The following is a 14,417-nucleotide window of genomic DNA, read 5'->3' as shown; positions in this document are numbered from 1 at the left end:
AAATACAACTGAATGAAGAAAAAATAACATTACTCAGAAAAAGAATGAAAAATACAATTCTTGGTAACATAAGAAGCGGTGGATTACATGCGTATAAAACCAGCGAAATGTGCACGTAGTTAAAATACATAAACAAACAGCAATCAATAAGCTACAAAAAATCAGCTTGTAAGGCAGTGCTAAACTTAAGAGAAATGCGGCAAAAATAAAAAAAAATATTACATATAATACAGTCTTACAAAACACAGCACTCGAACGGGCTGTGTTCTGCTAGGAATAAAGAGAACATTAAGGGTAAAAACTATGCATGCATATTTACAGGATGTTTTAGCATCGCCTGACAAGCCTCCGCTGCCACGGCAGTGAGCCTTCTGCAGACATAAAATAGTCTGCTAATTCGTCCCTCATTACCATGGCAGCTGAAGTGGGGCAGTTGTTTGACGGCACTGTCTTTGTGCCGATTTCAGTGACAGTGCGGCGCCATTCTCCGTCATACACCGTCTTGCCGCACAGCGTGTCGCTGTACTCATCAGGGCAGTAGGCAGCGTCTGCCTTAAGAAAATTGTGCAAGCACACGGCAGCCTGAATCATGTTGTTGAGGAGCTCTGGTGCGCCTTCCACCGTTCCAAGAAACACCCGCCAACGGGAGACTAGAATGCCGAAAGCATTTTCAATGCACCTGCGTGCCCTCGAAAAGCGGTAATGGAAGACCTTTTTCCTATCATCCAGCTTCCTCCCAGGGTAGGGCCGCATCAGGTAAGTCCGCAAAGGGAAGGCTGCATCGCCAACGAAACAAGGTGGCCACTTCGAAATACTTGAAGGCAGCCCCAGAGCACCCTCTTCAAATACTGCCTGGAGGAGACTTCTCTTAAAAAAAGAGGCGTCTGAATATCGGCCTTGGGCTCCCATGTCCACCATTATCAATCTATAGTTTGCGTCTGCTAAAGCCAGCACAATTAGTGAATAGAAACCTTTGTAATTGTAGAAGTCTGAGCCGCTCTTGTTAGGACATTTGATCGCAAAATGCTTGCCGTCAATGCTCCCTATTGTGTTTGGAAAATCCCGTTTGTCATAGTATTCCTCTGCTATGTCGCGCCCCCTCAGTGTGCTTGGGCGTGCGAGTACCAGGGGCCTCAAGCAGTCCCAGATCGCTGGTAATGTCTCCTTCAGTACGTTAGCTACAGTAGATGCATGCATTCGGTAGCTCAATGCAATGTCCTCCATGGACCCTCCTGTGGCCAAAAATCTGCAAAGATGCTAAAAGAGCAGTCCGTAAAATTATGGTTCCAATATTTCGACATCTATGTTTACACTGAACCAATTTGTTATCAGCATAATTCTATTCGTTAATGCCTGCATCGCGTTTTACAGACACCATAGGGCCACGAATAGTAGCAAGAATGGCTCGTCGGTGACTCAGTATAAGCATAACCTAGAAAGCACTATTATTAAACGCGGAGAAGATTTTCGGAAATATAAGCGATCACTTAAAAAAGAAAGAAAACTTAACACGAACCAGTATTTTCTTTATTCTCATGCATGGGGAAGTTCAGGGAGGTGAATACGTAGGTTCCGTATTTCTGAAATTAGGAAAAGTTGGGAACACGAAAAAAAAACATATTTTCTAGGGAACGAATTGTTGCGAATGTTACCAAAACAGTAATTTTCTAAAGCTACAGTGCACATGGATGCACGTCGGCTCGAGGCCGAACTGGCTAAATTCTAGGAAATATGATCAACATATACTTTACCTCAACGTCACCGCGAGCCTTTCTGCCGGTGAGATGGGTCTCCTGTGAGTTGGAGGATGAACAAGCCTGCGGTAAACAAGGCTCAGCAGCTTGTCAAACGATGCCTTTGTCATCCTGCGTGCGACAAATGCATGAAAGTTACGCATAATATATTTAACCGAGCTGGAGCTGCACAATTCCGAAAGGAGCAACGTTGTCATTTACCTGAAATACTTGAAATGGTATTCAGGATCACTGTTCCGCAGCTCCTGTACTAGGTGGTGGTACTCTCCACACTCTGGACGTTTGTCAATAGACGCCTTTCGTGGACGCCGTAGGGACGCGTTGCCGCCACTCGTGTGCAGTTTCGCACAATTCTGCGGGCCTACGTTCTACGTTAGTTGGAGGGCACGTAACAACTTCCAACATATAACCAAAATTAGCCATGTGGCCTGGTGAGGGGCCCTTTAAAATGCGTAGGGTATTTATTAAATAGTAACACCAACGCATGCAGTTAGCATGAGAAGAAAATGTAATATTCAAAGATCATACGATGTTATAAAATGTGGGCATTTCACCACTCGTGATGAGATGCCACAGAGTGTCCTAACACTGGACCTAGCACACATTTTTTGTGCTGTTTGTCCGGTTCCGTTTTCTGAAAGCTTTAGTGCGACATTGTGATTACTGCTTGTGCAAAACTCGTTCATGCCTGCAGTGTAGATCAAGACTGCAGAGGAATTGACTGTTTGAGGGTTTTTGGTGAAAGTGATATATAAGAGAGGCACATTCCACATGGCAGGTGACTTGCATACGTGTATTGTGTGTCAACCAAGATTGCTTTGTAAAATGCGGTCCTCCTGCTTGTATGTGGCAATAGCAGCTTTCTTCCTCCGATACGCGCATGCTGTCCCTCTAGACATCTTTATTTTGTACTTGAAATGCATGCACCTACAAATTTTTTCTTCTATAGCTTGTCGTGGAGCGTAGATTAAGTGTTGCACCTTGTACAGTCGACAGCAAAAGTTTCCAGTCACGAGCTGCACTGAAAGTAATACACCCAAGCAGGCGGATGTGTGTTACGGAAGTGTTACAGGGACAAATACATTGTTTGATGCCTGTTGTTGAAAGAATCGTGAGAACAGGTGTATTCACTGAGAAGTGCAAGACACATCTAAATTCATTTCAATATTCCACACACCTTGTGTTGCAGTGGCACGTAACCATTTAGGAGTGTTGACGCAAGAATGGGGCAGCCAGAACATAACAAATTTGGTATCAAAGAAGTCGTTCAATATAATGTGCTATTCCATTAAGAGCTAGGTATGTGTGCTTCTGAAGTAGGTATGAACCCGAAATAGGTATGAACCCGTTGATGGTGATTGCATTATTATTCTGAACAGAGGTGCGCTCACTACCACGAGTTTGCCGGTTAGCATTCACGGATGCATAAAGTGCATAGGCAGGTTGCGAACGTAGTTCCCACGCCTACAAGGGCGCCGCTCGCTTCAGCGAGCGTGGCACCGGCAGGATACGACCGGCCCGCTTGCGTTCGGAAAGCCTGTCTGCGCACTGTTTCGAGCGTAGCTGTTGCCTTTTCTGAGCAATGGCGGAATGCAACACAAGCTGTTACGTTGTGGGCTGCAACAGCACGCACACCAACTCACGAGGAACAGAGTTTTACACGTTTTTAAGTCGGCCGTATGAAGCAGAATGGCGTCAACACTGGATAGCGCTCGTCCGACGGCATAAGCTGTTTTACGTTTCGGTGTTTTGCCAAGCGTGTTAATGCTGAATTCTTTGCTTTTAAAGCAATGATGGCAGTAACGGGACATCTGCACTGCATGCCAGGATATGCAGCAAACAAAGTAGTTTGTTCCCACACTGTACCGCAGTAAAGCAGTGGAACTCGTTCCCAATCCTCTCCCATTCAAAGAGCGCTAGGGCTTGCTGAGATATTTGAGGAGGGGTTGCAGCTGTTTGAGTTGGCATACACCCTTCTGTGCCCAGCATATCAACTAAGGGGCAGTTGAGATCACCAAAATTTTCGACGGCGTGGTTTATTGGAACCTCCTTTGCACGCACTGGAAAATCGCAACATAAAGGTATCGCACTTGCAGTAACTTCCCAGCGTAGTCCAACACAACTGGTAAGCTCCTCCCCTTTTCTTGTGTTTGGGGAGAGCAACGTTAGAATACCTCGGGTAGGTCTTGCGAGATGTTCGTACGCCCCACGTTCTTGGATGAGATGTTTTCGATTCGTATTTGCCATCCTGTATGTACAGGGAAACTACTGCGCCGTCCTTGCACTTCCCTGCGATGCATTCACGGCAATCGCAGCTCCCGGCTAGGATTTGTCTGCTGTCACCGAACTTCAAGAATCAACGTCGCCTATAATTTCATGTGTCCACACCGTAGATGACGAAGTAACTTACGCTGAGCTTCACGCATCTCGCTGGTGCGTTATTTTTCGTTTGCGGAATACACCTAGCAGTCACTTCCGATGAGTGCGAGTTCAACACTTCCCTCACGTCGTAGACGTGCCTCACTTCCAATAGACGACTTCCTCTCTCTAAATTCTTTTCATGAAAAAAGCTCTGGAGATCTTGTAATTCCCGAAACCCGGTTAAAATTAATATCGGCGCGCTGTTTCGCGTCATCGCTACCGTTTGACAGGGCCCCAAACACGCAGCGCGGGCTGCTGACGCCGTGAGTAATCCTACCGCATTCGCGCAACTATTCGTCAGATGGCGCTAGGGGTCGGAAAGACAGGGCGCAGGCTAGCACTTGCAACGTGCCCATGCAGACAAAGACACTCCACAAAGAAACTACAGGAAATAGCCATAAAAACCTCCGCTTTATTAGCCGCCACATGAGCCTGATGAGGTCTACAGACCAGTTTACCGTGTAGGTGCAAGTGCAGGTGATAAAACAAATACATATCTAACCAGATCGGAAGTGGTAGCACACGCGTAGATGAATCAATCAATGAATTTTATTATTTCACAATATACTATACAGGTAAAGGTTTACAGGAGGTCGCATAATCAAAGGCGGAATAGTAACCTGCTGTACCTAGAAAACATACAAATTTACGTGGACAGCAACAGTGATACGTAAAAAAATACAATTACAAAATATATGGTAATCAGATGAAAACATGGAAAAACAAGTTGATACACATGAACGTATGGATGGTAACTGTGTTATAATAGAAAACATCTTATAGAAAAAGAAAAAAGAAAGCAAAAACAATTTTCAAATACGTGTGTAGTACACAACAGTAGATTCAAGAAAATGATTTAAACAGTACATTGTGACACATCTATCGCATCGTAAAAAATTATCCATTCTTCATTAAATCTGTGAACTTCCTGGAGTTTATATGCGAATGGTAATGTATTGCATAGTAAGATGGCCACGAAGTGGACACTCTGTTTGCCCTAGTTAGTGTGAACTTTTGCTAAGATGAAGCAAAAACTGTGCTGAGTTTGTATCCATTAGTGATTGCTTGGCAATGAACATCAATATTTGACTGTTTAAAACTTTGAAACGCAATGTGGCTAGGACCACTACACTCAGAATGTCATTTGCTTATAGTAACTGTTTAGAATTGGCGATGTGCGCCATAGGCGCCAACCACGAGGGGTTTCAAGTGCAGCTATTGTGGTCAACTATTGTGGTGGTCAACATTTTGCTGCCTTTCTTACTCCTTTTATGTAGTTATCGGCATGTCCTAGGGTGCGAAGCCCAATTTTATCATCGATTCGGTGCCTGTACGATTAAATCGAGGTGCGTTCAGTTGTCACCATCTTTTGCAATGGTCACATGCATCGCTGTGCTTTGTTAGCTCAACCTCCTTCGTTCTGACTCACCCAGGGACCAAAAAAGAGGTTCAGTTCATAGTAAGCTGGGCTGTATGCTCGGGAAAGCTGCGACCGGAGAAAATGCCATTTCCATTTCACTTTTCCTTTTGCTTCACTATTTGCTCGAGTGATGGCTCACCGCAACGCTGCCAGATCCTCGGAACCATATACACGTGATATGGGTTAGATTACGCGCATAATATAATCAATCGAAAGAGTGTCCATCATCACACACTGCAATAACCGTTAAACTCATAAGCAATATGAACATTACTCCTTACCTTGTGTGGTTCTTTTATAATTGTACGGCACTTTTCGTGTCAAATTGGCAACTGCAAAGAAGAGTCGCAAGGAATTGATAAATTAAGTGATCTACTAAGAGAGAGCCGACGCAACAGCCACACAGAAACGGAAAGCGGTAATTAACGCATTTAATTGTTCTTTGTGAAAATATTTACGGATGAACATCTTTTTGTTTAATAAGGAAGTACAGAAAACGGCCACCCGAAGTGGAGAATGATTCCGTGTGCTTTGAATTACACTTTCCAACGGGAATGGCGGCCATGCACCGTTATGCAACTTCCTCAATAACAATACGAGTCGGTTTTGGCCCTTGGAAGAGCAGTAAACGATACACCCCAAAGAACTGTGATTGTTCCGAAAATATACATTTCTCTATAATTCTTCCAGAGCTAATTAAAAAAACACAAGAAATCTTTATTTTACATTTTTGCTCCTTTACTTGTTCTTGGCAGTGTTCTTCATACGCATCTTTCCTGCGCGAGTCCATTTGATGGGATTTCTTGTTTGCCATGGAGAGATCCATCTCACAGGCGTACTTGTGAGATACACCTTATTTCTCTGTAGCGCGTGTACGCGTCTTTATGGTGAACTGTGGGCATTATGCACAATTGTAGTACTCCCCCCCCCCCCCCCCATCGCCTTCTATTGCATAGAAGAGTTACCTTGTGTTGGGCCCCTTACCCCCCCCCCCCCCCAAAAAAAAAAACAGAAACAAATCCTGGGTACGTGCCTGATCGGTGGGGTTTGGAAAGATGGCCGGGCAGTTATGATTGCCATTACGATGCAGTTGTGCAACATTGCATCATCTATATGCGTCACATTCAGGACATATAATTGCGTTGTTGTTTGCACCGTACTGGTGCGTAATTACGGCCTGCTGGTAGATATGCAGTCGCGACCAAAAGTTTAAGGAACAACGGTCAACGGTGCCGTGATTCTTTTTTTTTTCCTGAGCGTGGTCGTTCCGGCTGAAATCAAGAGCGCGCATGTTTGACCAAAACAGTGTATTAAACCAATACCACGTCGCGGAGCAGCATTTAAAGATATTTTATTTTTTGCTGGTGCCGTCGTCCCCAAACTTTTCATTGCGACTGTACGTTGTATTTTGCAACTCTGTTGTCATGGGTAGCAAAGAAATGTATTATTTCGCCAGTATCACCATATCTGTATGTGCCACTGAAACAACATTACTTAGTGCTAAATAATACACTCCTATCTGGATTCCGTGGTGTCTCTTGTGAAAAAAAAGAAAAAAAAAACGGGTTGGTCAGTGGAAGTTCACCAGAAAAAAATGAACCTTGGAATGCCATTAGGGCATGCCGAATCGTCCCCAGCCTTTTCTTTTTCGTTTCTCCTATCTTTCATTGCCATATGTTGGGCGTGTTGGTAAATTGAAAGCATATTTAGCGCCAGCAAACAAGGACGTAAGGGAGACGACAACACAATGCGCTAACTTCAACAACTTGATTTCCAGGAAGTACACCTATATAAACCATGCACAGTGGCGCCACGTTGATAACCTGATAACCGCCACGTGATAACCTAGAGCTAATAAGCCCCTGTTATCATATAGGTCAGCCCACTCGAAGCTCGTCAAGAGGAGCATTGCCAACTTATGCTTTGGAAATGCTCTAAAGGAGTCTTGCCACCACAAGATCTATGCGAGCCTTATGGATCAATCGGGAAGGCTATCAGCAGCAGGGTTTTCGGAATCAGTGCAAGTTTCGGTCGTCGAGGGGCTGCTAAAAAGGTGCAGGTCGGATAGCACAATTCAGGACATGGCAAATCAAAGGACGGAACGTAGAAAGAAGGTAGCGGTAGTGCCCTACCTGCATAGAACGGCACATAAACTTAAGAAAATGGCTACCCGGGTGGACACAAAAGTGGTCTTTTCCGCCCCAGAAAAGCTGGCAAAAATATGTCGATTGACAGACCCGTACCGTAAGCCAGCTGCCGGGTGCTCTACGAATCATCGGAAAGCGCCAGTGGGATGCGCAGAGAGTGTTGTATATGAGCTTCCGCTGTCCTGTGGGAAGAAATACATCGGACAGACAGGGAGATGTCTTAATGACCGATTGCGGTAACATTGCCAAACTGTGAAAAATAAGCAAAACGGTCATCTGTCATCCCACTGTCAAGAATGCGGCTGTGCGCCGGTCTATGAATCCTGTCGGGGTCTTGCGAAGCACAAAGATAAAGACGTGCGAGAGATCATTGAAGCGCAGGCTATCTGGCGGAATAGAGACACGTGTGTTAGTGCCCCTTCAACCGACCTATTAGATAAGGAGACGTCTTTTTTGGATGGATAAGATTTGGGTAACGTGGCGCCACTGTGCATGGTTTATATAGGTGTACTTCCTGGAAATCAAGTTGTTGAAGTTAGCGCATTGTGTTGTCGTCTCCCTTACGTCCTTGTTTGCTGGCGCTAAATATGCTTCCTATCTTTCCTTTTGCACACGAGGTTCAAGGAAAGCGTTACTAAATGTAATTTCGCTGTGCCTGAGTGAATACTGGGAATCGTGCTGCTCTAAGGTTTCCTTGTCCTCCTAGGTCACCTCCCCCTCTCTCTTGTATGGGATTCTCCTCCCTCTCCTTCTCCCAGCAGTTCTATCTGCGTCCCCTCTGGCCTGGCAGGCTAGTAGAAAGGGAAGCGCTGCAGTTTCCGTCCTGCTTTACAAGGGAGTCACGGATAATTACAGCTGTCGAGGGGCTAATGTGGCGACGGCTAGGGAGCTCCAGAGGGTATTGTGCACATTCGACGCGGTGGGGTGAAAACGATTTTCTAGTGTCCCCCTTCCTCTCTTACTCGCACCTCTCATATATATACACGCCCTGAAGCACCACCCGACGCGGTGTGCGCGGCAGCAGTAGCAGCAGTGATAAAGTCAAGGAAGAGGCAAAGAAAGCTTGAAAAAAAAAAAAATGAGCGCTACTAAGACGCGGACTAAAAGAAGAGCATGTATACGACAGGACCGGCGAAACCAACTCGCCCACATCAAGCTTCTGCTGCAAAGAAAGCTTCGCTTTAAAAACAAGGGTTTATTATAATTCTCTGTGACAAATGAATTTACAGCGAGAAAGTGAACATTTCTCAACGATGTGCGCTTAAGTTTTGCCCATTTTCACGAAATTTCACGCGCGTATCTCGGGCGTGCTTTTCGCAGTTTAGGAAACTTCTAGATTAGCCGCAGTATGACACCGTGGAACACTTCAATGATTAACTTTCTATGAAGGCTGTAATGAACCTACAGGCAATAAACATATATAACTCGTCACTCGGAACTTTGTTACGTAGGTCGAATAAATATTAAACACCGCGGTGCCCCTCATATACTATCGAGGATACCGGGGGGAAACAACCAAATGCCGTGTTTAACGCATAAAAATTGGGATAGAGCGACCAGTCAGTTACTGTTTTCAGAGTACATAAGCAACCTACGCAGTGCACATTTTCGGTACACATTACCAAAAAGTGGCCCTGATTTTGTCAAAATGCCAAATATCTGCCGTCTTTCCTCCTGCCGGGAAACAAGTAATAGGGTAGTCCTTGTTTAAAAACAGCCTGAAGATGAAATACTCAGTCAGAAGTGACACATGCCTTTAGAAAAAACTCAAGCCAGTGTTCCATAGGTATTTAAATGGCTCTGCGAGTTAGACGAAGGTCATTTTCACGAGCAAATCTACGATGAGTCGTGATTACACAATGAAATTCGACCGTTATACCTGTAAGAGAATTGATTAGATTTCTAATGGCGATGACATACTGAGACTACAACGCTGCAATGGACAGATATTAAGTAGTTGCAGCATTTGATAATCCAACAAATTCAGTCTGTAAGGCACCACTGTCGTCGGGCGCGGCTGGTCATAATACGTCATCCGAACCTCACCATGAGATGGACTATAAAAATCCGATTGTGTTTTAGAATATGGATTTAGAGGTCCCAAAAAACTGGGCATGACGCAACTTGCGCAAGCTGAGGGTATGTTAGGGTGGGAACTGCCCAGCGCCAGGCTTTCACCACCCGCCGCGGTTGCTCAGTGGCTGTGGTGTTAGTCTGCTGAGCACAAGGTCGCGGGATCGAATCCCGGCCATGGCGGCCGCATTTCGATGGGGGCGAAATGCGAAAACACCCGTGTACTTAGCTTTAGGTGCACGTTAAAGAACCCCAGGTGGTCGAAATTTCCGGAGTCCTCCACTACGGCGTGCCTCATAATCAGAAAGTGGTTTTGGCACGTAAAACCCCATAATTTAATTTAATTTTAAGGCTTTCACCGCAACGCATCCCACGCGTCGTCCGGTACACAGCGTCCCGAGAAGGCACAAACGACAACCGTCGTTGTCCAAGCAGGCATGTGCTTACTAAAGAAAAGCATTGCTTATGCGGTCGCACTACTAAGACAGAAAATTTAGCTTCAGTTGTAGTTTTAATGGACTTTCCAGCGTGCAGCTGAAAGTGACAGTGCCCGTTTTCATAAGTAGGACAAATATGTCATTACCTCCCCCCCACCCCCACTTTTGAGAGCGGGCGCTAGCACTAGCATACTATTGCCGCATTGCACGCAGAAACCTTGTAGGCTATGGCAAATCCCAAGGGCAAGCTTTTAAACTTCGCCACGACAAGGTGATTATAGATAACGGGAGCAACGTACTTGATCACTCCAATAGGGTCATCCCATCTCAAACATGGCTACCTCACAATGCTTCCGGAAACACGTGTGACCCTTCCCATTTCTTTACGCCAACATTAGAAGCATTCTTCCGAAAAATGATTCACTCAATACCTTGTTGAAACAACTGGATCTAAAATAATTGCGTTAACTGAGACATGGCTAAATTCTTCGGTTCATGAGTCTGAAGAATTCCGCGTTTCCCCCGATATTGATATCTTTCTGCGAGACCGAGACAGTAGGCGTGGTAGCTAGTGGTGTCATGCTGGTGACCCACCGTAGTCTTAGATGCTCATTAATCGACACAGCTACGCCGCTCGAAGCCTTATTTCTTGTTTGCAGAACTTCATATCCACTTGTCATATTCGGCGTATGCTATCGCCCTCTAGACGCCGAAGCTTCTTTCGTTGTTCCGGTACGCGAATTACTCTTTTCTGTATAACGTCCACACACTGTGATGCTTCCATCATATTATAGGGAAATATTACCTTTCCCTCTATAAACTGGCTTGACTTTCTATCATCTACATCAAGGAATAACGAAGAATGCGAATTTTTGAACACGTGTCTCACATTTCATCTTACACAGCTAATCTTGGAACCAAAGAGACTTGCTGATAAAAGCGCGCACATACTTGATCTTTTGCTGACGTCACATCTTGATAATGTCTCGTCACTAACAATTTTACCTGAATTGAGCGATCACGTATTAGTTCTAAGTTCCATTCATTGCAAGCTATTACACCCTAAAAAAGAAAGGAAATTAACACTGTACAATAAAGGGGTTTATTCCAGCACGAATAAACTTAGCTGGGACCTGCACTTTGTTCCTAGCTGGTTTTCTGTGTAGATCAGTTGAAACAAACTGGCTAGTGTTTACAAACAAAATGTGTAACCTAATTAATAAATACATACCAACAATTTATGTTACAGAACGCGTATGCTACCCTCAATTGGTTCCATAAAAACTGAAAACGTCTGAACAATAAGAAGAAGAGAGTTTCGAGGTGCCGAAAATTAAAACAACGCATGCGCTTGCGCAAGATACAATGCGGCAGAGAATGCATTTCAGCGCTTTGCAGCGGATGCTAAGCAACGATTCCTTTCAACGACACTACCTACCATGTTTCGGAAGAATCCAAAGCAATTCTGGAAAACAATTTTACCAGGCCACCAGAAAACTGCCTCATTATGTAACCATCATAATAACCCTCTTCCTGAAACAGAGGTCCCTAATGTACTCAATGATACTTTTTCTTCTGTATTTACCCTCGAAACCAGTGATGAACTGCCCGATTCCCCAGAATTACCCTACTATGCCAGACATATACTATTCAGCTCTTATGGTATCAGCAAACTAATTGACAATCTTAAGTTGTCATCTTCTGCAGGCATCGATGATATTAACTATTAAAGTATTAAAGATACCAAACATTATACAAGCGTCATCCTGTCTCATATTTTCGAATAGTCCTTGTCATTAGGAGTGGTGCCACAGTACTGGAAGATGGGCAAGGTTAACCCCGTTCCAAAGAAAGGTACTACTTCATAACATAACAGCTATCAACCGATTTTATTAACGAGTGTGCCCTATAAATTAATGGAACACGTCATTTATTTGCATACAACCAAGTTTCTAACCTGTGTTGGCTTCTTCCACGCTCAGCAGCATGGATTTCAAGAAACCACACGAGGTTCTGTGATCACTTCAGTATGCGCACCATCTTGCAGAAAGAGAAAAGTTCCGAAACTTCCCAGAAAGAAAAGAATAAAGACAAGAAACAAACGCACGTGGTGCTATACTTACGCAAGTTGTCGCACAATATCAGGAAATTTTCCAATAGACATAACATTAATTTGATTTTCAGTGCCTCATGCAAGCTGACCTCGATATGTAATCGTATGAAAAAGCGCGAAAGGCCCCTGTGCACCACAAATCATAAATCCCGTTTCACTGAGTGCAGGCGCAACGTTATCTATCACATACTGCTCAGCTGTGGAAAAACTTAAGTAGGTCAAACGGGACAGTGTTTCAATGAAACAGCTCGTCAGCACAGCAGTAACCTAAAGAATGGCTATCGGAGTCATTTAGCAGGCCACTGTAACAAGTTCACGTACTGCAGTCCGATATTTGAAAAAAAAAATCATAGGGAAAGGAAAATGTAAGAGGGAAAGGGAAATAGTAGAGGCTTATCACATTCGAAAGGAAGGAGATAAATGTGTAAGCACTCACTCTCTTGCCTTGTCGGAAAAAAAAAAACAGCATTTTTGGATGAACGATTATGATGTTGGTGGTTTGCAGATGTTCTTGCGACTGGGTGTGCGCACGCCTATGCTGAATAAGGTATATATGGCTGATGAATTTCAAATAAACTTCCGGTTGGCCGTCAGGGCTTGTTTGCGCTTGTCTATGGTATTTGTTTCCTTGTCCTCTTGTTATATTCGCGCTGTTTAACCTCAGCTCTAAATACACCCGAGGTAAGGGCTAATATCCATATTGCTTATAGGTTTAACAGTTATTGCAGTGTATGATGATGGACGCTCTTTCGAATGATTATATTATCCACCTTATCTAACCCTTACCACGTGTATATGTTATCAAGGATTTGCCAGTGTCGCGGCGGGCCATTACTTGAGGAAATAATGAAGGAAAAGTTAAATGGAACTGGCATTTTCTCCGGCTCCAACTCATTTCACGAGCCTACAGTCCAGCTTACTAGGAACTGAGTCCGTTTCCTGGTCCCCGGAAGAGTCGAAACGAAGGAGGTTCGCGGCGAGCTATCACTCGAGGAAATAATGAAGCAGAACGAAAAGCTAAATGGAACAGGTGTTTCCTCAGGCCGCAGCTCGCTTCACGAGCATACAGCCCAGCTTACTGCGAACTGAGTCGCTTTCAAGGTCCCCTATATGAGTCAAAACGACGCTAATGTGTGTGAGAAGTGGGGCCGGTTAGGGGGGAGGGGGGTGTTGCAGCTTAGTTTCGGTAGGGGGGGGGGGGGAGTCCCCCTTGGGTCCTTAGCTATAGTTATACCTTAGCTTCGCTATTAGTAAACTACTTCGCTTTCCGCGAAACTCCAGCGTTTTCTCTCTCTCTCTCTTTTTCTTACTGCGAGTATACTATAGTTTAGACCAGTTCCACTTCGCTTTTCCGGCGAAACTATACCTTTCTCTTGTCTTTTGAATGGCGAGTCCGAGTATAAGCGCCGATAAGCAATAAGTATAAGCACTTTTGACAGTGGGGGAGGTACAGGTGCCCCTCCCCACATTTCTTCCTTTCCACTGATGGTATATAAGTAGATGTATCGAGAAAGACATCGACCTCATCGTCTTTCTGCTTCTGCTTGGGATGATGGAGTGCAGCAACATGTCGGACTGCTTGTGGAAATCGTCGACGCAGGCTTTGCAAAGCTCGCAAACGGCGTGGACTAACGACCACGTGGAAGAATTAATTAGCTTAGTGCGGTCGCATCCACACTTGTATGATTCGACGCATGCCGATTACAGGGACCGATTCAAGCGGTCACTCACGTGGGAAGCCATCGGCAAGGAACTTGGCTTCACTGGTAAGCAACTAAATCTGAGACACGTGCATGCCTTTGTCCCGTTTCCAGTGATTAGTGCAATTTAATTATAACATAAGCACGCGTTCTTGTTCGCCTTGCGCGTAGCCTGTGCTTGGTAGACCTTCGCACACGTGCAATTGCACGTGAAGTACACATGTGCGAAGCCCTGTCATCGAGGTATGGTTGCGCGAAAGGGAAAATGTCACGGAACACTTGCATAATTATTTATTATTGCCGCGATTGACATGTGCTTGCTTGAAAATTGGCGACGTGCAGAATTGGTTTT

At 44.7% G+C, this 14,417-nt stretch overlaps 1 protein-coding gene across 1 annotated transcript; it reads right to left on the bottom strand.

Moving 5' to 3' along the window:
• Positions 1-327: 327 nt before the first annotated feature.
• LOC135915908 (putative nuclease HARBI1) lies at positions 328-4,389 on the bottom strand. Its single transcript, XM_065449098.1, has 4 exons — positions 4,247-4,389; positions 1,956-2,024; positions 1,752-1,865; positions 328-1,246 (listed from the first exon to the last, which is right to left on the bottom strand). The coding sequence occupies exons 1-4, from the start codon at positions 4,387-4,389 to the stop codon at positions 328-330; spliced, it is 1,245 nt and encodes a 414-aa protein (XP_065305170.1).
• Positions 4,390-14,417: the final 10,028 nt, after the last annotated feature.

Source organism: Dermacentor albipictus, chromosome 2 (genome assembly GCF_038994185.2).
Source record: "Dermacentor albipictus isolate Rhodes 1998 colony chromosome 2, USDA_Dalb.pri_finalv2, whole genome shotgun sequence".
NCBI lineage: Eukaryota > Metazoa > Arthropoda > Arachnida > Ixodida > Ixodidae > Dermacentor > Dermacentor albipictus.
The sequence above is the reverse complement of the archived record's forward strand: the minus strand, read 5'-3'. Positions and strand labels throughout refer to the sequence as shown.